The sequence below is a fragment of the Petaurus breviceps genome, unplaced genomic scaffold (genome assembly GCF_028583685.1).
Source record: "Petaurus breviceps papuanus isolate PSGF00001 unplaced genomic scaffold, PetGlider_PUasm1.0 191, whole genome shotgun sequence".
In the NCBI taxonomy this organism is placed as follows: domain Eukaryota; kingdom Metazoa; phylum Chordata; class Mammalia; order Diprotodontia; family Petauridae; genus Petaurus; species Petaurus breviceps.
In genome coordinates, this window is record NW_027185811.1 from 729,927 (window position 1) to 752,894 (window position 22,968).

The 22,968-nt window shown below is 42.3% G+C and overlaps 1 protein-coding gene across 1 annotated transcript in view; it reads right to left on the reverse strand.

Annotated features, from left to right (window-relative positions):
• Positions 1-979: 979 nt before the first annotated feature.
• Positions 980-22,968, reverse strand: part of SLC4A8 (solute carrier family 4 member 8) — a 76,364-nt gene continuing 54,375 nt past the window's right edge. The window contains exons 14-24 of the mRNA XM_069092526.1: positions 21,562-21,807; positions 17,612-17,717; positions 16,483-16,644; positions 13,700-13,813; positions 10,196-10,357; positions 8,472-8,723; positions 6,366-6,434; positions 5,143-5,316; positions 3,386-3,523; positions 2,683-2,774; positions 980-1,260 (exon numbers count right to left, since the gene is read on the reverse strand). Of these exons, the coding sequence (XP_068948627.1) occupies positions 1,161-1,260; positions 2,683-2,774; positions 3,386-3,523; positions 5,143-5,316; positions 6,366-6,434; positions 8,472-8,723; positions 10,196-10,357; positions 13,700-13,813; positions 16,483-16,644; positions 17,612-17,717; positions 21,562-21,807 (1,615 nt within the window). The 3' untranslated portion in view covers positions 980-1,160. The remainder of the gene's footprint in view (positions 1,261-2,682; positions 2,775-3,385; positions 3,524-5,142; positions 5,317-6,365; positions 6,435-8,471; positions 8,724-10,195; positions 10,358-13,699; positions 13,814-16,482; positions 16,645-17,611; positions 17,718-21,561; positions 21,808-22,968) is intronic.

Here is a 22,968-nt window from a genome sequence, read left to right on the forward strand (position 1 = left end):
AAGATTTGCTGTCTGTATGACCTTGAGCAAATGACTTGACCTGAGCCTCCATTTCTTCATCTGTAAAAGGGGAATAACAATATTTGCACTATTTCACAGGATTGGTGTGAGAATCCAATTGAATATGATCATAGGATCATGGTTTGAAATGGAAAAGACCTTGGAGATTACCAGGTCCAATGCCTTGGTTTTACATCCCTCACAACTCAACAGCATTTGATTAAGCACCTGTCCGAGGAACTGGGGAGACAAGGGCAAAATGAAAAACATTTTTCCCTCAAGGAGTTTACATTCTACTGGGGAAATAGACCATGTAAACAGATGAAGAAACTGAAAGATCTTGATCTTTTTTATCTACCCAAGAACACAAAGGTAAAAAGTAGCAGGACTGAAATTTGAAACCAGGTCCTTTGACTCCAATGTGAAAGTGCTTTGCTAATTATAAAGCATTATACAAATGTCAGCTGTTATTATTCCCATTATGACTCCCAGAATGTTAGAGACTTAATGTCAACTAACCAGATAATAAAGCCCACAAACTACTGTGGCTTCAGTTATCTGAATATTGTTTTAAACTGGCTTTACACTGAATTATCCCTCAAATCTAAGTGTGCCTTCATATGAAAAAGCCATTCCTCAAGCCCTCTGGTTTCCTTCACTGACCTGGTTAACATTGAGCCATGATAACTACAAATGAAATATACAGAATTTGGTTTCCCTAGTAGGAAAAGATAAAGACTTGAAAATTCTCAGTATTTGCAGACAATCTCTTTACCAAGCATAAATTAAATTAAAAATTATAGCTGAGCTACCCAAAACAGCAACTATTTCAAGCAGTTAAGCAGATTTTGTAATTGCAGCACTGCGACAGAGTGACAAACAGATTTTTGAAATGGAAACCAAAGAGTTATCAAAATCCCAATGGATAAAATGGCCTTGAATCTCAAAATAAATTAATACAGAATTTGGGAATGTGTGAATGGGAAAGCCAGAAATAAATTTGTCTGTAAAAGTATCTAGTGCTCTGGTACTGTGGGCAGCCCTGGGAGACACCATCAAAAACTTTGTTCTCCAAAGCAAAGAAGTATTTTAACCCTGATACGACTGCAGTTAAAACAAGACCAACCAGGTCAGGAATAAATGAACAAATTCAGTTCTCTTTACCTCTTTTCCTTGGCACTTCCTGTGTTCATACTAAGAGCTTTCCAGACGGTAGTTTTAGGCATTTCATCAGAAATATTAATCTCAGAAGGGTCACATCTGAAACCAAGAGTTAGGACAATGATTGCTTAGTCCACAAAAAAGCAATTATCTATCTGTGACAAAACCCTCAGAGGGGAAAAGACTAGCATCTTTCTGAAAAGTCTGGAGGCCTAACAAGGAAGTAACATTTTATACTCAAGTAGCACATTTTCTTCCCTGAAATTAATGCATTTTGCTAATATCACGTCCCTCATTCACCACCAAGCATCTGGAAGTTTATTTCATTGGCGGAGTAAAAAAGTAGACATTCCCTGTGACTGGATGGGGTCTTAGACAATATCAGGAGGAGACTGTGGAATATGGTCTTGAGAGTTAAGCTGGGAGGCCATTTCACTCTACCCCCACACTGCTTCAGTTCTCAGGTGTCAAGAGAGATCTAGAGGACTAAGGCTCCTCCAACAAGTCAGACACAATCCCACCAAGGCAGGAGACTAAACAGAGCTTCTGGGGTGATCCTACATCTTCCCTTGGGCAGTGAACTGAAACTGAGCAATTCCCACTTAACTACTAATGGTTTCACATCCTGGGTGGCTCCATCAAATCTCACAAAATTTATAGTAGATGTGTAAGTTCCCTGAAGGCATTTTTGTATCTTCAGGAGAAAGCACGGTGTCTTCTAGGTGCTTAATTGAACTTATTGACTGAATTGAATTTCTCATGCTTCTCCAGTAATTTCATCAAATCCTTATTAAAGGCCCAGTCATCAAAAAATATTAGAGCTTTAGAGAACTTCAGAAATATAGACCAACTTATACCTGAGTAAGAATCCTCTCCACAATATACCCAAGAAAAGATCATCCTCAACTAATGTCTCATTGTGACATGGAGGTAGGAGGGTTGCTGGAGCCAGCTCTAACTGGCTTGCATGAGCCAACTGTTAAAATTTTCATCGAGTGAACATGTACAGCTCAGAAACTAGGAAATACCACAAAACAAACCTGACTTATTATTTTGTTAATTGTCTAGATTTAAGAAGTTAATGGAAAAATCTTAATAAAGCAGATCAAACTTAAAAATGTGTCTCACATATATTTTCCTTCCTAGAAAGCTGGTTGCTAAACATTTACTAGTGCATTATTACATATTACATGGAGGTGACCTGGGTCTTCAAAGGCTATGCCAGCAGATGGGCAAGTCCTACCAAAGTGAAATGAAAGCCTTTACTTCTGCACACAGACATGGATTGGGTATCTCTTGGCCAAAGACCAGTCTGGCTGAGTTTGGTGAGGTTGATGCCTAGAAGGCTGGCCAAAAAGTTCTACTAAGATGTGGAGGTATTTTCATACCAAGATAGAAAAGGACATTCTCAGTAAAGGATGGTTGAATCCTTATACTAGTAGACAGAGGGACCTCAATGACAAAACTGGGCCTAGAAGGCCCCCAAAGTCTCCAATTCTTTCTGCTTTAAAATAATCTTACCTAAAATTGTTATTCCTTCCAGGACTACTCAGTAACTTCCTGCTCTCCAAGGGAAATTTGTCTGGCCCCATTTCTAACATTTTCTCATCCTCCTGTGGAAAAAGGGGACGTTATTACTGTTTAGACTCAGCAGTTCCCCATAAGCATGGCCATTCCCCAACCAACGCAATCCATATTACACATCTTATGGGAGAGCCTTCTTGTCCTTTTGTAAAATCATAATTTTGTGTTTCTATTAATTATATGTTCATCTACCTAGTCTCTTCCCTTTGTAAGCCACCTAAGAAATAGGTCAGGTTCTTTTCTATGCCCTTGGCCATTCGTATGGATTGTGTTTATCTTTCATCTGTATTTGATACAAAAACTAAATCATTAATTTTATGATTTAGTATTTATTTTCCACTCTAGACCATTGCTATCTGCCTCAGAACATAAGAATCTGAAGCACAGGGACAAGGTCTATTCAGTTATAACCCTGTGCAATCAGATATTTAATGTATTATTAGATGACAATGTGTTTTTCATATTTGATTATACAACTCTAAATGAAGGACAGGAAGGGACAAGAGTCCTTAATCCAGTCTTAGGAAATAACATCTCTGGGAGTTAGTCTTCCTAGGCTAGCTCTGGGATTCTGGAAATGAGGGCTTCTTATAAGGTCCTTTATGCATCTGGGAATTGTTGTTGACATGATGATTATGACCTCTTCTTCCTTGGCCTTTTTTTTAGCATCATCTAACTTCTTCTTCTTGCTTTCAGGCATGAGATCATCTAGCCAGCTCAGTTCTCGTTTAGAGAAACAGAGATCCATGACTTTCCGGACAAAGACCAAAGCCAAAACCTATGGAAGAAAAGGGATATAGATTAAGGGAGTCAATTTCCAATTTCCATCCCAGACACTACTTTCCAGTAGAATTAAAAAGCAAAATCTATTTTATAGGGTCCAATAAAATGGATTTTCTTAATAGAGAAATGTGACACATGAAAATGGAGAGATGGGACTCATGTGAGCAGAGGCATACAGCAAAATCAGAATGACCAGATGCTCAAAGTTATTCCCACAGGTATCATAACAAGAATGGAGGAATTAGGTATAGCTATAGAGGTACCTGCTTCATGGTAACATTAAGCTCTGGAGACTGGATGTGACTAAACACAGTCCATTAGTGTTTCCAATTTAAGGAAATAGAACCTAGTTTCTCTCCAGGTTCACTGATGACCTCCCCACCTGTCCAAGATCAGCAGCCTTTCTCAAGGTAATGGCTAGTTCTTCACCCAGACCCTCCACCATCTCACATGAGACCTAAATGTAAGTCACCTGGTAGTTTTGTGACCCAAAACAGCACCCTAGGAAAGTCACAAAGCCCAGATCTATATATAAGTTAAAAGGGAACAGAAAGGAAGAGAAACCAGGAAAGAAAAAAGGAAACCTTTGCTACTCTTGACTGTGCCACTCTTGACTGGAGGAAAGGCAGGGAAAAAATTTACTGAATGAATCATTACATTTTCAAGTTGTCAGGGACTTCAAATGACATTAAATCTAATCCTTTCAATTTATGGATGAGGAAACTGAGACCCAGGCAGGAAAATGGCTTGGCTAGGGTTGTACAGTGAATATATTTCCTCAATGTGAGGGGGGGGGGGCAGGATCATAAAAGAGAACTTTGCGGTCCATCCAATCCAACTCCCTCATTATGCAGAAGAAGGAAACTGACAATAAAGAAGTTAGGGAAATTGCCCAGGGAAACAAAGCTAGTAACAGTCAGAGGCTGGATTTGAACTCAGTCCTTTCTGGCTCCAGCACTCTATCCCCTCATCTTAAGAATGAAAAATATTCAAACCAAGCAAACTAAATGCTTCATTTTTATCTCCAGAAGCTTCACAACTACAGCCTACAAGACACTTGGGCAGCACTCCTAAGAAGACAGACCAACTCCTCTGCCACCAAGATCTGGTCTAGGAGATGGAAGAGAAGAAACTGACCAGAAAAGCAAGACTAGCCAAGGAGGCTGCCATGCCCAGGATCCCACCCCTGGGCTCCTAGCATTGCCACGGTCTTTAGGGGACATGTTGCCTGCTTCCCATTCCAACCCTCCCCCACCGTCCCAAAGTTCCTTTTGTGAAAATACAACTTTTCACATTTTCAGAAGGAGATTCAGAAGAGGGCGTCATCCCAATCGCTGCCACTGCTCTACCCTGTCCCTTCTTCTTAATGGCTTTAAGAATCTGCTGTTCACTCTAACCATTTTCATCACTGTTGATTGCAACAACTTATTTTATTTGATCTTAGATAACTGGAGCTAAAGTTTTTTGCATCCATATGCATGACAGACATTCTTCTCTTCCCTCCCCCTTCTAAATCCAATGAAAAGCTTAGGCAACAGTTAAAGGAAGCCACTCTCTGCCCAGTGCAAAATCAGACAATGCTTTTACTGCTGTAAAGGAAAGGAAAAAAGTTACCATCATTGGAAAGATGATTGCTGCCGGGGATGCCTTAATAGCCCACAGCAACACAAGACACGTCAGCTGGATGAGGGTGAAGAGGTGCACTTTACGCAGAGGGACATGGCGCAGGTAGATGAAATCAGGCTGGTGCTTTGCTGGCATCCCAAAGAGTTTCAGGCGATCAAAAAACTGAAAGGCAACCATTCCCCAGAGCAACATTAAGGGAGCTTTGGACACCAAGTGGTAACATCTTTCTGTCATGAGAAACCACAGCCATTTTTCTCCTCTGAGGATTTCACTTTAGAACACACTTCATATATCATTTCTCATAAACAAACAAACAAAAAAACAACAAATGAATGTGATACATTGAAGAAAAGGAGAAGGAGGTTAAATGACAAGCTTGAAACCAATGTTTTAAAAACTGCCCAAGGTTACATAGATAGTAACTAACTAAGGTGACAGTAATTTATGTCAGAGCTTGGTCTAATTCATGTTCTATCAAAGCAAAGAGAAGCCAGTAGCCAAAACAGCAGACAAGGCTCTTCTGAGCTCTCGTGTTACAGAGCTGTCTCCAACAGCATCATCTATTCTGAGCCTGAAGCCCCCTCCCTCTGGGTCCGTTCTTGCCTCTGCCCCTGGGGCTGGTTGGTAATAAAGGCATAAGCCCTGGTTTGGCACTCGGGGCATAGAGTACCATCCACATACCTATAACAGCACCCTAATCTCTTCTCTGCATGCTAAAGTCCCCTGACAGTCTGGCATTAAGGCAAAAGATGTTTCATTTCTGTCCTTGTAGGAAAAGCCTATTTAACTCTCAGCCAGTCCCAGGGATCTGGGTGCACAGTAGAATAAAGAGACTTAGCCAGGTCTTCTCAAGTCAGGGGCCCCTTGAGAGAGCAGCGAGGGCAGGCCTTGAGCTATGTAGGGACGCAGGTTCATTCTAGAGAAGGGATCAGGACACCTTGGCAGCCTGTGTACCTCAATTTTTGCATTGTTCTACTTGGCTCTTCTCTGTTTTCATGAAATATCTAATACCACAAGCTCATCACACCAAGAAACAACCTTTCCAAAACAGGCTTGCACTTTGTCGAGGCTTTTATCCTGGTATCAAATATGAGCCCAGACTGAAAAAAAAGAATTCAGGAAAAGGGTGTGTGCCCTCCTAGACTAAGAGAACTGAGCAGACAATGAACAAATAATTTCCTTGGAACAAAATCCAAAGTGAATTCCAATACCTGAATTCCTCTAAGTGAAGAAACTCCCATGTAGAGAAAAACTCCATAAAGTACCGGCATTGGAATGAACTAGAGACAAAAGGAGAGAAAGGCATATACTTAACTCTAATATTTTATAATAAAGTCAGTATTACCATTTTAAAACTGCCAGAATGTCTAGGTTAGTTGGTCCCAATTTCACTATTTCTGTTCATAACATTTTCATCTTCCCAATGAACTTGGTTCAAGGCTTCCCTCAATGTCCTCCCTCTATATTGCTTCCCCACAAACAATTATTTGTCAGATCCTCATGATTCTCCTTCTGCCCTTTGGGGCCAGGCTGAACAAACCTAATTTCTCTTCCATGTCACAACTCTTGGAGTCTTCTCTTTTCCAAGCTAACCATCCCCAGTTCCTACAATGAATCCTCATAAAGCATGGATTCCACTCCCCTCACCATCCCAGTCACCTTCTTCAACATCCTTACTAAAAGATGGCTCCCAGAACTGAACACAAGATATAAGTTCAGGTCTGAACAGGGCAAAACACAATGGAATTCGCAAATCTCTCTTTCAGGGCACCATAACTCCAAGTGTAAGATCACTATGGAAGATGGCAGTTATGTTATTGGCCTGTAAACTGGCTCCAAAGGTTCATAGTCTGTGTTGTTTTCCTTTACCTTCTGAGTTGCAGATGTTTCTATTGTATGGCTTGGGGTCAGTTTGTACACTTATATATCTGTGTCACTGGAACTAGTTTCACTCAGTAATCTCATCACCAGAGACAGGGAGGGCATGGACAAGTTACTCCTATCCCACTGCCTCCCTTTTTTTTTTTTAAACAAGGCCAAGCTTTATTTGGGATTCCTCCATATAATATTGCTAGCCCACCAAAGTAGAATACTTACTGTCTTCATAGTTTACATGTGGCAGTTTTTCCCAGCCATGTTTTTCTGTTTTTTTTATATATTTCTATTTATTTTATTAAATATTTCTCAACTGCATTTTTAAAAATTTAAACATTCGTTGTCAAAAATTTTGAATTCCAAATTCTCTCCCTTTCTCCGTCCCCTCCCCCACTCCCTGAAAAGGCAAGCAATGATATTGATTATACATGTGAAGTCATGCAAAACATATTTCCCTCTTACCCATGTTACTGCCTCCCATTTTTAGCAGCTTCTTGTAGGTCAGCTAGGGAGGATTTCATCTTGAAATGGTGACAGAGTCCCCAGTCTGGGGTTAGAAGTTTTGCCATATTCCTCCATTCCATGACTATAAGCCTCACAGTTTACTCACTACCTTTTCCACCTAGCCTCTGAGGAGCACAGAAACCTTTCTTCTAACAGGGAGTCTTGGAGTCACTGCACATCTACCCATGTTAGTGCAATCTGCCTAGCCCTCTGCTGGATTCAGATGTTTACAGTGTGGGGAGGGAGATGCATGGCTGGCAGGACTGCCTGCCTCTGGGGTTCTTTTCTCTCATTCGCTGATCCCTCTTTCAGTTAATGCCCTGTGAGAAGCCTCGTTTCCTTTTACAACTGTAAGTCTCTCTCATGTGGGCACTTGTTATACTAACAGCCTCTGACTGGCTTGTTCAGCAGGCCAACAGACATCCCAGAAGCTTTGCTGGTTGCCATGTTGACTCATGCTGAGTTTGTGCTCCACTAAGACTCCCAGATCATTTTCCCACGAATTGCTACCGAGTGGGACCTCTACCCATCCTACACTTAGGCAGTTCGACTGTTTTTTTTATTTTTAACTCAAGTTTAGAATATTACATTTATCCTTATTATATTTCACTTTATATTAGATTCGGCCCTTCATTCTAGCCTATTGGAATCTTTTTTTGGATCCTGACTTTGTCATCCCATATATTAGCTATCCTTCATGCCATCTGCAAATGTGATAGAGAGTCATTTAGGCCTTAATCCAAGTCACTGATAAAAACACTGAACGGAAACAGGAAATAAAGAGGAAGTAGTCGGGCTTGTGAATGTCCTGGGGGAGGAGACAAGAGAAAGAAGAAAGTACTGTGGGCCAGTGTCAAAACGGTCCTGGTCTAGGCAATAAAAAGGCAAATGTCACCATGTTTCTACCCCTACAAGCAGGAGAGACTTTCTCTGGTTACCTTTAACACAGCTGTCATGAAGACTGAGCAGCCCATCAGCACAAAGATCATGAGCCCTGTGACTCTCTGCTCTCTGATCCCCAGGAATTTGGGCTGTTCCCCTGGAGCAGAGCACTCTGACTCCAGCTTGAGGCTATTGACGTGAGTAATGGAGAGGACAGTGGCTGCCACAAACCAGGGCAGGCCCATGATGGAGCAAACTCCCAGCATCACAGCTACCATCAACAAGTCGAGGTGGTATCCACATCCTTTCTGTGAGAAAAAAGAATCTGAAGTTAGCAGAAGCAGCACTGCAATCACCCCAGTGATATGATGTGACATTAGAGTCAGACTCACTCCAACAGGAGTAGGATCGGGGTGCAAGATCCAAGTTTAAACAGAGCCTAACGAGGAGAAAGCCTGGGTTCAAGTTTCCCAGAGCAGGCCAGTCTTGATCTGGAAGAATCCATATCATAGTTGAACCTGGGTTCAAATCCAGGGTCTGCTACTTCCTACACATCTGACTGTGGGCAAGTCATAGCACTGCCCAAGCCTTAATTTCCTTATCTGCAAAATAAAGACTTTGAACTAGAAATGATCACAGTATCAGACAGGACTCTCGGGGGCCATCCCAGCTCTAATCCTGTTTCTATGTTTCTATCATCACAGGATATGAAATCAGACCTCCTGACTCCAAAGCCAGATTGTCAAAGCCTTTCGCCTACATACACCCACCCTCTGGCATCTCACTTTGGGTTTTGTGTTTCCAGAGGACAGATGCATTAGGTAGAAAAACTAATACTTACAGCTAAGCCAGAAATAAATGTCAGGGACTGTGCCTTTGTCACATAGGATAGAAGAGGCACCATGGCTCTTGGAAGAGGAGAGAGCATTGGCCTCAGAACCAGAACACCTAGGTTCAAGTCCCACCTCTGATTCCTCCTGGCTGTGGGACTGCAGGCAAGTCATACGCTTAACCTCCTGGGGCTCTTGGCAACTCTCCAAGACTTTTGGTTATCGGGAAGGTGCCAATTTGTCTTGGTAAAGGATGTTTTTCCCCTGGGAGTTCTCCCTGACACATGTTCTATGTGGCATCCATTAACAGGGCAGCCTTAACTCAGAGCTTTGGGAAAAAAAGAAAAGGGAGAGACCCCAGTATGCTCCTTGTCAGCCCTGTCTCCTCAAGGTCCTTGTGACTAAGATTCAGCTTAGAAAACTAATCGTTACTGCTTCTGGGACGCAGTAGAACGCCAGGGTTCTAACCTAATGCTCAAGAACATGGCAAGTTAGAGCAACGATTGTCAGCCATGTTAAACAACTACTGCATTTGACTGTGTGTGATCAAGCCATCTGCCCCCATCTCTCCAGACTTCTGAGGTGTCAATACCGGTGTCAATAAAGACAAGGTTCTTTTCTCTCCTCTTGCCAGGTACAACACTTGGGTGCACAAGTACACACGTGCGCAGGCACACAACACACACACACACACACACACACACACACACACACACACACACACACACACCCCATACACTGGCTCCATTCATCAACTGATGAACCAGAGGTGTGTGAGGCTGAGATGGATTAGAGATCCCTCCAGTTATTGGCAATTCCTCCATAATTTTATGGAGCCTTATAACCTACCTAAAATGCCTGAGGTCTGCATGCACACATAACTAAAATTAATTAGCATGTTCACATGAGGAGACTCCCATGGATACTCTATAGACCAAAGTTCTTATTACCTTGAGTTTATGTTCCTTCCTATTAATTATGACAGCTGTGATCTGCTGGTCCATGAATATTAAGATGGTGCAGAGGAGAGCTGGGATAATTGCAGCTATCACAGTCCACCAGGGATTGGGTCCGATGGGATTGATAATCCACCCCCGGTCATCCCTCGTTGGCTAAAAGAAAGAAAAAAAATAAGGCTTTATTTTTGTATTTTAAATTAGTAAAAAAATAATTAGTGCAAAAGTCTCTGAGACAGTCTAAGACTTTTTCTTCAATATTGCCTGAGATTCCAGAATACTTTAACTTCTCAGACCCTTGATTTTTATTTCAAATCCCCCTTAAATGAGTCAATTCCCAGCCATATACAAGTTATTGTCTTTGTAGATTACCCATAGGGAAAGGAATGTGAATTCCCATAGGGAATTTGAAATTCTAAACTGATTTTTATGTACCATCCAGCACATTCCCAACTCCCTGGCATTCCCCCTCTAAAGATTATGTACTCAGAATGTAGCCAGATTTTATTATTAGCATGAGTAAAAATATAATTATGAAGGCAAATCTGTTGCCAAAAACTATTACCATATATTCCAAAGCTGAATGTAAATGACCACTACTCACCTCTCAGATTCCCTCTTTTAGCGCACATACTATGACATTTATAGCAGTCAACTGTACCATACAGTTCATCCATACAACCAACTGCAAAGGTAATCTGGACATGTATATTTTGCAAACTAGGGCTACTGTCTAGGGGAGAAGCATCAGACAAAGTTGTATGGAGTGAATTGCTACATTCCCAAGGCTGGTCCAATTGCACCGAACCCACTGAATTAAGATTAATCATACAAGTACTGAATGATAGGAGGTGAAATGGAGAGTGCTGGACCTGGAGTTAGGAAGATCTGGGTTCAAATCTAGCCTCAGACACTTCCTAGTCGTGTGACTTTGGGCAAGTCACTTCACATCTGTTTGCCTCCGTTTCCTCATCTATAAATGAGGATAACAATAGCACCTGCCTGCCTCCCAAGGTTGTTGTGAGGCTCAAATGAGATAACACTGGGAAAGTGCTTAGCCTAGTGCCTGGTAAACAGTAGGTGCTTTATAAATGCTTATTTCCTTCCTTTTGATACAAATGTCACAGTTCCAAGATATTTTAGAGATAGAGCTGTCACTGAACCTTCCATTGCCTGACTCCAGGGGGCTCTTGGGCAGACTGAGGAATGCTCTCTGGCCCTTGCACCTCCACCCCAGGTCATTGACTCCTCACTCTTGGGAGAACGTCCCCCACTGAATTAGGTCTTCACCATAACACACACGCACACAGTAAGAACCCAGGACCTAGAGTGTGAAATCATTCGTTCCAGCACTAGAAATGTCACTAGGGACTCTTGGGGCATGCACAGAGCTGCCTCTCTTGCTTCCTGCCCTGTGTGACTTAGGGCTGAAGAGTGCTTTAAGGGACTCCAGGCTGGGGCATTTTGAGATGCGAAGGAAATCCCTTTTTTGCCACTCAGTAGGAAAAGCCAACTCATTGGACTTTTAAAAAGGGGGTATCTCTCTCCCTGCCCTCTGTCCCTTTCTTCTCTTCTCTCCCCAGCTCAGATCATGTCAGAAATGGTTCAGGAGGCTTCCTTTGAGCACTGGGTGTGCCCCATGACCTTAGAGCATGTTATGGATGCTTGGCCCTGCATGTAGATGCCAGCCTGTTAGGCTTGTGAGAAGTCTGGTATCACTAGAAAACAAATGTGTTTGCCAGCAGAGGCCCTGGTGATAGTTCAACTCACTGTGCCATATATAAGCTGGAATCCTTGCCTTTGAAGTACTTTGTCACAGAAAAGTTCATAGATTACGTGTCTGGAGTTAAATCACAAATGTGGTCTGACAACAATCCGCTGACAAACTTTGATGAGTGCCACGTTAGACACTTGCCAGAGATGGGCAGCAGCATTAGATAACTATGAATTTGACATCCCAGCCAGGTAAGACAAAGATGTTTTGTCTCAAAGGCCACCAGAGCTATGATGACATCTTAAGGAAAGAGTGAACAGCATATGGGATTCCTGGGGAGCAAGCAAGTGAAAGTACTGCTGGGAGTTGGGCTCTCCAGCAGACAGCTGCCTCCTCCTTTAACCACACTCTGATCAATCAACCCAAAATCCCATTCCTTCAGCGCAGCTGCTTTTGGTTAGGTTAAAAGCAATCCAGTGGCACCCTAGGAGGTAAGTGGCTGATAGCCCCATAACTCTTCCTGAAGAATTTACACTTTTAAAAGATGCTTATTAACAAAAATGTATTTTCAGTTGGTGGAATGTTAGTCTGCATGGCAAAGTGGAGTGCAGAAGTTTAAGTAACAAAGGGAAAGGCATTTTAGCACAGAGGAATCTGTCTCCCTCCTAGGAAGGCCAGGCCTTGCTAGGAAGACTGGCCCTCGGACTCGGCTCACCTAGGCTTGGGCACCTACAAGTCCTTTCAAAGTTGCCTTTCTTCACTGACTGTCTGGAACAGCAGGATCTTTGGAGGAAGCCGGAATGGACAGGAGCCATTTGTACATGGGTACACTTGTAAGTATGTATTTATGAATTAGAAAATATGCCCTCCTTTCCTCCTTTCCCATGCAAGTAGGTTTAATTCTTTTACCATTTTTATGACTGTCCTAAGAATAACTCTTATGATTTACCTAGCACACCCATATCCTCTCTCCTCACCTCCCTGTTGACAGAGCCTGGGGTGGAGACGTGGTAGCTGGGGCTCCTCCCCTGCTCATTCAGCCATCTGCCTGAGCCAGGGATCAGGGCAGAGGGACACCACGAGGGTTCTGGGAGCATTCCTATTCTCCAGCTAAGGCAGACGTGCTGATAGAGCACCTCTTCCACAAAGACTTCCCTCCTCATTTCATCCCACGGCAATCTCCCTTCTTGGATTCCTCAGGTACTCAGTGTCTTCTGGGCTATGCATTTGGCATGTGGAATATTTTTATGAGGTTAAGGCATATCTCCCCAACTAGACTGTCAGCTCCTTGCGGCACAGACTCTGTCTCACATTACTTTAGATCAAACCTTGCAGTACAATAGATGTCTACTAATTGATCAGAAGCACAAGGTCCCCAAGCTGTTCCAGTGCTTCCACTGCCCCACTTTTTATATTATTGGATGTATGTTTTGGTAAATTTTCACATTAGGTTGTAAAACCCTAACACCAAATACACAAAATAAAAGAAAAAGAAGGACTAGTAAGCATCTTCGTTACAACTGCCAGAACCTTTCCATTAATTAAACAACTGTTTCCATTGTCTTTGGACTAAAAGGAAAACTATAATGTTCTTTAGCATCAGACTAAAAATCAATGTTTTTCCAAATGTCTTTGGAAATGTTTTTTGTTCTGTCTGAGGGGCACATGGGGCAAGGGAGGGGGATGCTCTAGAACTCATCCTAGGCCAGGCTGTTTAAAAAGCCCAGCTTAGGACCACATTCTTTGAAACAATGCAGAAGATATACATCACATGAATTATTTACCTTAAATACACTTGGAACTTGTAGCTTTGGGGATGGTACACCAATTAAAAAATCAAGAATCACCATTGTGAAAATGGTGAGGAAAACTGCAAAGTCACTCACCATGGAGCGTACCTGGAGGAAGAAATGATGAGAAACTTAGAAAATGTTGTAAAAATTAGCATTAGAAAGGGGTTCAGGGGAGGCTAGGTGGCATAGTGAATAGAGAGCACCGGCTCTGGAGTCAGGAGGACCTGAGTTCAAATGTGGCCTCAACAACTTGACACACTTACTGTGTGGCCTTGGGCAAGTCACTTAACCCCAATTGCCTTGCATTCCCCCCTCCAAAAAAAAGGGCCTCAAAATCCTCAGAATAAAATATCAGTGCTATAGCAGTACTCTATAGTATAATGAAATATAAGGTTTTATGCATACAACCCAAGGACTTTGAGGTGTGACCAGGATAAGGTGCCAGGCAATAGTCTGATGAACCTGACCTCAATTCTTCCTCTGCCCCCCTCTCTGGAGACCATTTAAATACTGGTCAAGCCAGTGAAGGGAAAGCTTTAGCTTCTGAATCCAGTTGGATGTTGGAGAGGCAGGATCTGGTTCAATCTTAGATTCTAGGGACCACTTAATTAGCTCTATACAGACAACCCTCAGATTAGGCCACAGACAAATTAGCCCCTGTGCACATGGAAAGAGGGAGTAATTTACCAGATCATTCACCCAGTAGGTACCGTGTTTCCCTGATAATAAGACACTGTCTTATTAATTTTTTTGGACAGAAAAACACCAGAGGGCTTATTTTCAGGGGAGGGCTTATTTTAATGAACATTGACAGCAATTTTAATAAACAGGTAAATGTGAACAAAAAAATGTACCTTTGTTCAATAAGCAAATCACTGGGGAAGAACAGGATGACGCGCTCACTGCTGCAGCTCTGATTGGATGCAGCTCGGAGCGTGGTGTGCGTTTCACGGGGCGGGGGGACAGTACATACAGAGGGTACCATAATGTAGCGTGTAGCGCAGGGGATCACCTTCACTACAGTAGCAATCTCAGTAGGGCTTATTTTTGGGGGAGGGCTTATTTTAGAGGAATCTTACACAGTAAGGGGAGGGCTTATTTTCAGGATAGGTCTTATTATCAGGGAAACACGGTATCTAGACATGCCTGGATGAGAAGAAAATATAACACAGTAAATATGGTATATACATACATGATACTCGGATTACATAACCAGGAGTTATTTCAGTAACAGCAATAAGGCCTGCAAATGACTCTTTGCAGATCAGTATTTACATTTAACCATAAGCTATAATGAGTTCTATAGCTGGCTGTTATGGATTTTTGCTAAAAAGGATTCTGTGATATTTCTTCCTAGCCCAGGCAGTGAACAGAGAGCTGGGACTAGAGGCAGGAAGACCTGAGCTCAAATCCAGCCTCAGATACATACTAGTTGTGAGCCTGGGCAAGCTAAAATTACTTCATTTCTGTCTGCCTCAGTTTCTGTACAATGGAGATAATCCCAGGATTGTTGTGAAGATCAAGTGGGATATTTATAAAGCTCTTTAAAACCTTAAAGCACTACATAAATGCTGGCTATTACCCCATACTCATCCGAGAAGATTATGGTTGTCACTTTGTGGGGACCTAAACCAGGAGGATGCATTTATTATCATTTTTCCTCCTTGCTTTGATGCTGTGTTTCCCACTCGATGGAATAACTGTGAGAAATATGGCCGGTCTACTTCTACGCGTGCTGCCAGATGGAGGAGCACCCTCTACTCTAGCTCACCACAGTTACAAAGCATTTTATTCACAAGAACCTTAGAAGGGCAAGGATCCCCATTTTACAGATGAGGAAATGGAGACATAAAAGCTCACATGACTTCCCCACAGTCACCCAGCAGTAAGCGGCAGAGTCAGGATTCAAACTCAGGTCCTCTGACTGCCAGCCCAGAGCTCTTTCCACTAGAGAGCACAACTCTCTATTGTAATAACATACATTCACTAACAGCACGTGGGGGTATCACTTGAACACTACAGCTATCATCTTTCTGGAAAACCAGCCTAACCAAAGCCCCACAAGCTCTCCTCTGAACTCCTGGAGTCACTTAATTTAGCATCAAACTCCATTCTAGATTGTATTGCATGTCAGTTGGATTTCATAGGCCATAGAACTGGAAGGAACTTTTTTTTTGCTTTTTGGAGGGGGAAAGGCAGGGCAATTGGGGTTAAGTGACTTGCCCAAGGTCACACAGCAAGTAAGTGTTAAGTGTCTGAGGCTGGATTTGAACTCAGGTCCTCCTGACTCCAGGGCCGGTGCTCTATTCACTGTGCCACCTAGACGCTCCCTGGAAGGAACTTTTAAAAAATCTAGTTAAATCTCCTTATTTTATACCTATAAGCAAGATCACTTCTCTATGGAGCCAAAACATGAATGGCTGGAAAGGAGCACAGTTGTCTTCAGACAACAGAAAACATCAATATCCTCTTAAACCAAACCACATATACCGATTAATTCATTCACCCTCGCTAAAACTCTGAAGACAGATAGAAGACCACTGGAAGAGAACACTGTTGTGTAGCATAGGACATCTGCTCCCCCTCCCTCCATGTACACTTCCACCCCCAGAATGTGATCAGCAAGTTACAAGGGGCGAGTGGTGAATGGAGGCTGAGAACAGGCTGTCGTCCACTGACTCGACATTAGAACATAAGGCGGAATTAATTTTTTGCCCAGAATGAACATCCTGGCTGAATATGAATTTGAATGATCTAAGAAACCAGTAACCTACTCTGGTTGGAAAATAGTGACTTGTCTTAAACGTCTTTAATGTGCTGGAGAGGATGAAGGTTGTGAAGAAGAGAATGCAGGACCAGAAGAGCACATCGGGTGTGTAAGGTCCATGGTGACCACAGGCAGATCCAGTGAACTCTCCGTGCATCTGCTGACACTCCTGAGGAAACAAACATCCCAAATGATTAAAGGCCAATACAAGAAAGCCCGGTAAATAAGCCCTGAAGTTAGGATGCAGACTCTTCTACCTCCAGCCCCCTGAAGTCTCAGCATTCTAGATAGCATCCTCACCTCTGCTGGCCTACAGGATGGGCCGCAATTTGCAGCTTGCCAGCATCATTGGTTACTGCCCAGCCCTCTTCCCCTCACCGCTGGTATGGAATCTAGGTTGCCATTGGCATATATTTCACCTTCTTATACAGTTGCTGCCTCACTGGGTAATAGGGGTTAATGAGAAGATGTGGGATGGAAGGGAGTGCCAGTGTGTGAATGTCTTGTACTGACTCTAAAATACATCTTACTGAGAAGCAATCTAATCTCTGCCAATAGCTAGAGCTATGCCTGAAATCACTGGCAAAGTACTCTAGACTGCTTATACCAGGGCTATAGTTCATTAGCTATATTGCCAAGACAAAAAAGAATACTGGAAATATACGTCATTAACTATCCCTGTTATCTTCTGTTTAATGGAACACTTCGAGGGAACGGGTAATAAAGAATGTGCCCATTTCTCCCCTAAATATAGGATTAGCAGGTTGGTACAAGGGCCTTCTGCCTCCCATTCTTCTCCTTCCCTAAGCAAAATACATCCAAATGGCAAAACCAAACTAGGAAGTCCTTAAATGGCTAAGTTATGCAAGCTGCTATAGCTACCCTAATAATATTCCTGCAAAAAAGGAAAGAATCCCAGGGAGATTCACATTCTCCCCTCTGCATTTGAAAAGAGCTATAAGATCATGTCCTCCTGGTCTTAAAAGGGAGAGGACATCATGAATAATTAATAAAGTTTTTTTCCCCAAGAAAGAGATCCAACTGAGGGTGACCCTATTTCCTCTCTTTCGATTCAATCTGGAGCTTGCCCTGCTGGTATATTTGACAGCTGGCAGCTAAGCTGCTCCTCAGCTTACAGTGACGGTCAGGTTGGCCCAACTGGTTTCTGCTGCCACAATGTTGTGGTCCTTCCAGTACTGCAGCGTGTGATTGCTGGGGTCCTTTGGGATAGTACACCTGCAACTAGGAGCAAATGGAAGAGATTTCAGGGAGAAAAGCATCAGCGTAAGAAATAATGCATGGGTGTCAATGGCTTGGATGAAGAATGAGAAAGCAGGTTTACCAAACTGGGAAGGACGGAAAGCCAATGGGAATGGCCAAATGAGAATTCCAAAAGCTCTCAAGAGGTGACAGTAACATTCAATAGCAATGTACATAATATGCGCTACCAGAGAGGGAGGGAATGGCCTTTGATAAAGTGCCTGAGGTACCTGGCCCTGTGCCTCTGAGCACTTTACAAGGATTACCTCATTTGACCCCCACAACAACCCTGGCAGGTTGGTGCTGTTAGTATTCCTATTTTACAGTAGGGAAACTAGGGCAAATAGAAGTTAAGGGACTGGCCTAGGGTCACCCAGCCTAGCTATGTGGGCCAACTGCTGAATAAGCTATTAGATGTGGTTACTGTATCAATTATTGCTGCTTAATTGTTTAGAGGATTCAGTACTGGCATGTGTGTAAGGGGGAAAAGTATAGAAGAAAATGAACATGGCATAAAAATAAAGCAAATCAATAAAATTTATTTTTAAAAATAAGTATAGCAGAGATCCACAGGCTGGGAGTATATTCCAAAGAGGTCAAATTGCTCCTCTGTATCACAACATTCCCAAAAGCACTCTTTCAAAGGAGGACAAGAGGTGCTCACTCATTGGCAAGTGGTTAGACAAACTGTGGTGCATCAATGGAACTGAATGTTACTGTGCCACAGGAAACAATGACGAGGATGAATTACTGAGGAGTGCGAGAAGACTTAAGGAAAGTAAAAGAAGCAGTACCAGGAGAATGATGCGCACCACGACTACAACAATGGAGATGGGAAGAACAAGGACCAAGAAAACTGAAATTGTGATCCCCAAGTCTGGTCCCCAGCAAGGAGAAGGAGAAGGAGAGGGCCCTTCCCTTCGCTTCTCTCCAGAGGTAGGAGAATACAGGTGTGGACCACTGAAGATATGATGAGACTTTGTCAATATGTTGATTATTTTTGCTGAATTGCCTCTTCCCTGTTTTTTATTCTTTGTCATAAGGTACATGTTGCTTTGGGGGCAGTGGGGTGTCACAATGCGTAGAGCGCCAGGCCTAGAGTCAAGAACATCTGAGTTCAAAATCTGGCCTCAGACACTTACTAGCTGTGTGATCTTGGGCAAGTCACTTAATCTGGTTGGTCTCAGTTTGCTTATCTGTAAAATGAGCTGGAGATTACAATCACAATCACAAGCCACTCCAGTATCTTTGCCAAGAAAACTCCTAAAATGGGGTCACAAAGTCGTACACGACTGCATGACTAAACAACAACAGCAACAAATATACTGCTCTAAGGGAGGGGGAGGACAGAATATAATGGGAAATGTAGATGATGTAAAAACACCATCTCAATAAAATTTTATTTTTAAAAATGTCATGTCTTAAAAAAAAATATCATGTCCTGCGCTTTGGTTAAAAAAAAAATCAAGTCGGGGCAGCTAGGTGGTGCAGTGAATAGAGCACCGGTCCTGGAGTCAGGAGGACCTGAGTTCAATTCTGGCCTCAGACACTTAACACTTACTAGCTGTGACCTTGGGCATTTAAATTGCCCTGCCTTCCCCCCTCCAAAAAGACAAAAAACAAAACGAAACAAAAACAAACATTTTTCAGATCTAGGTATTTTCTTTGGCTGCCCCCGTGCCTGGAATGCTCCCCCTCCTTCGCCTGATTTCTGATTTCCCAGGCTTCCTTTAAGTTCCAACTAAAAATCCCACCTTCTATAGGAAGCCTTCTCCAACCCCTTTTACCGTATTTCACCACATAATTGCTGTCGATTTTATGTTGAATTTTTATGTGAAGCTTTTAAAAACTGAGCTACATTATTTTAAAATAATTTATTACTAGACTGCCTTTGGCGGAAGATTAGGATGCACAGAGTATTTGTGAATATACGGTAAAACTGAATAGTGGCAACGTGCATGCTCTGAGAAGCCCAGATGCGGGCTCACACCGCCGCCCGAGAGATAAATGGCGCCACGAGCCGCGGCCGGATGCATCCAATGCATCGCTGCTCAGGCTGTTTAGCTTGAATTAGCCCATGCGACAATTACTCAATAAAAGGTTACAAACCCACTTTTGGACTCAAAACAAAACAGAGCACAACAATTACGCAGTGGAAATTATGGATAATTATGTGGTGAAATATGGTGATTTCAGTACCTTTCCTCTTTTAATTATTTCCTATTTATTCTGTATATGACTTGCTTTGTATCTATTTGCTTGCATGCTATCTCCCCCAAACCTAAGCTCCCTGAGGGCAAGTACTGTCTTTTGCCTTTCTTTGTACCCAGTGTTTAGCACAGTGCCTGACACATCACAGGCACTTAATAAACATTTATTGAATTGACTTGATTATGAGGAATGGTTTAGAGGCTGAGTATATTTAACCTAGAAAAAAAATTTTAAAGGACATGATGATGGCCTTCAAAAAGTCTAATGTGCTCTAGTCTGGAGAAATAATAGATTTGTTTTGTGTAGTTCCAGAAGGAATAATTAGAAATAACAGAGATTTAGCTTTTGGCTCAACACAAGGAAGAACTTTCTAACAATAAGAGCTGTTCAACAATGGTAGGGCTGCCTTGCAAAATACAAATTTCCCCATCACCAGTGGTTGAATAGTGTCTGCATATGAAATATTTCATCCAATAGTAGTTGGATTCCAAGTCCTCCAATGGAGTTGGTGGTGCTATGTCACTTTGGCAGGTGCTATGAGAGGCCCCAAGTGCATTTTGTTTGGTCCCCAAGGTTCACACTGGGACAGCAGAAAAACCTTGGAAGTACACAAGAGGGTATGGGTGTGATTTCATCAGCTTGTACCCTTACATCTCAGGGGCTTTGAAGTTAACTGTTCCCCTGAATCCAAGAGGTTACATTGGACAATCACTAAGGTTCTTTGAGATACACAGAACTAGGGATGGATCAAGAAGAAGCTTGAGCAAAACAGCTTGGACATTTTTTCCAGGTGTCTAAAATCTCCCTGGTTAGTATTTCAAGAACCTGACTCCAGAGAGTAGATGGTTGAAAAATCAGAAGTTTCTAGAGATGACAAGAAAGAATGTCATGTATAACTCTAATGAGAATTTCTTGAAATAGTCACAGCCAAGAAGAAGCAATAGTATTTTGAGTTGTAATCTAGTAAACAGTCTGGGTTCCCAGACCTTTGTGGTCTAAAATTACAGAATCCTAGATATAAAAAGGGTCCTTTAAAGAAGATAGTTGAATATTTTTTCCAAAAAAGAGGAATGTTTACTATCTCCTTGATTTCAAAAATCCTTATGCTAAGGAAGATTTTCGCCTGCACTACTCAACTTAAATCCCTATTCATGTAATATCATATTTTTCTTGTTCACCTTATCCTCAGAAGAAACAAAGGATGGATGTTCTCCATATTACTCTATATACTCAAAGGCTGATTCAAAGACACCCCTATCCCTCATTTGTTGAGGCTTTTCAAATTCAAAGAATCTTGGAGCTAAAAAGAATTTTAAAGACCCCCCCCCCCCCCCCCCAGCCATCTCATTTCACAGATAACATGAAGGGCCACAATTAGAATGAAAACAGGGCCTTCTGTGATGCCAGAATTCCTTTTAGTTTCTCTGACTTTTCTGCAAAGATCCATTCTTAACTCCTTCACTGCTGGGGGTGTTCCCCAAGGTTTCTACATCTACAACTCTGGTTCCCAGTAGGGCTCCAGAAATATATGTTTAATTTGCAGGGGCCTCATCATGGAGCAGCCATGCTCCAGACCAAAACCCTATTCACATAATAAGAAAAAGCTCAAACTTACTAGTAAAGGCTAAGGTGGTCCAGCTGGCTGTGCATGTGGATGGGGTAGGTTTCCCCCAGGTGAATCAATTTCTCTATTGCTTCATAGATGAAAATGATACAAATCAACGAGGCAAATGCTTCTTCAGTAAAGCGGGTAATATAGCAGACAAGAGAACTGGCATCCGTTGCCACAAGGACAATACAGAGGAAAGCCGTCCATAGTCCAATGCAAGCTCGAAGGGACAGATAGGAGAGGGCATAGTCTCTGAAACAAAGCCAAAATAAATCAAAAGCATCAATGCACACATCTAATTAAGGGCCTTCTGTCCTGAGCTAAGGGCTCAGAAATCCAGCCCCGGTTCACTTCATACCTTCTACTTCACTCACAAAGATTAGGTTAGGGTATATGTGACACTGAGGAAGGGAAGAGAAGTTTCTTATCTTGAACATCACCTCCAATACTTCTCATTCTACATTTCTGCTTTATCCCAACCAGTGATTTCATCGATGTAGTGAGCTCCTAATGAGGAAACTTGCTCTACCAGTACAGCTTAACTACTTCTTTGCAATTCTGAGTTGTGTAGCAAAGCACTGCAACTGAAGTGATTTGCCCACATTGTCCACAGCTCATGCTGCAAAGAAAGAGCTTGAACCCTGCTCTTCCTGATCCTGACCTCACCACAAGGCCTCTCCCTCCTACTTTATTAGATGGCAATCCCTAACAAACATGTCAGGGATGAGGAAGCAGCGAGGCCTGCTCCCACTCTACAGAGGGAGGCAGAGGGACTCTACCTTCCCATTTCTGACATACATAAGTTAAAGGGTGCACAGGGTGAGAAAAGATAAGGAAAATTACCTCATTGATAGTGCCCTCACAGTATGATGGGAACAAGTTGCCTGCCTGGGCTCAGTAAATGTAAATAAAGTTATAACTAAAGGGATTCAGATTTGATATAGGGAGAATTTCTTGACTATTAAAATAGTTGATTTTTATGTTGCACTTGTAGGTTGGTAAAGGAATTTACATAAGTTATACTAATTGATCTTCATAAAAACCTAGTAAAAGAGACAGATGCCAGCACCACCACTCCTATTACTACTTCACACTTAGAATGCTTTAAGGTTTTTGTAGCATTTTACATGCATCATGCTATTCCCATATACATTTTACAGATGAGGAAACTGAGGTTCAAAAAGATTAAGTAACTTGCTTAAAGTCAAATAGCCAATAAGTATCTGACTTAGGATTGGAACCTGGGTCTTCCTTTTTCCAAGTCAACGTCCCAAATCCCAGAGAAGTTTTGTGACTTGGTCAGGCTTATGGGGCTGGTATACAAAGCTGGGATTCTCTGAGTTCAGTGGAACAAACCCCTGAGAAAAGTTGTAGAGTTCTTTAAGAAGACAGGATAGCTGCCTAATAACGTTT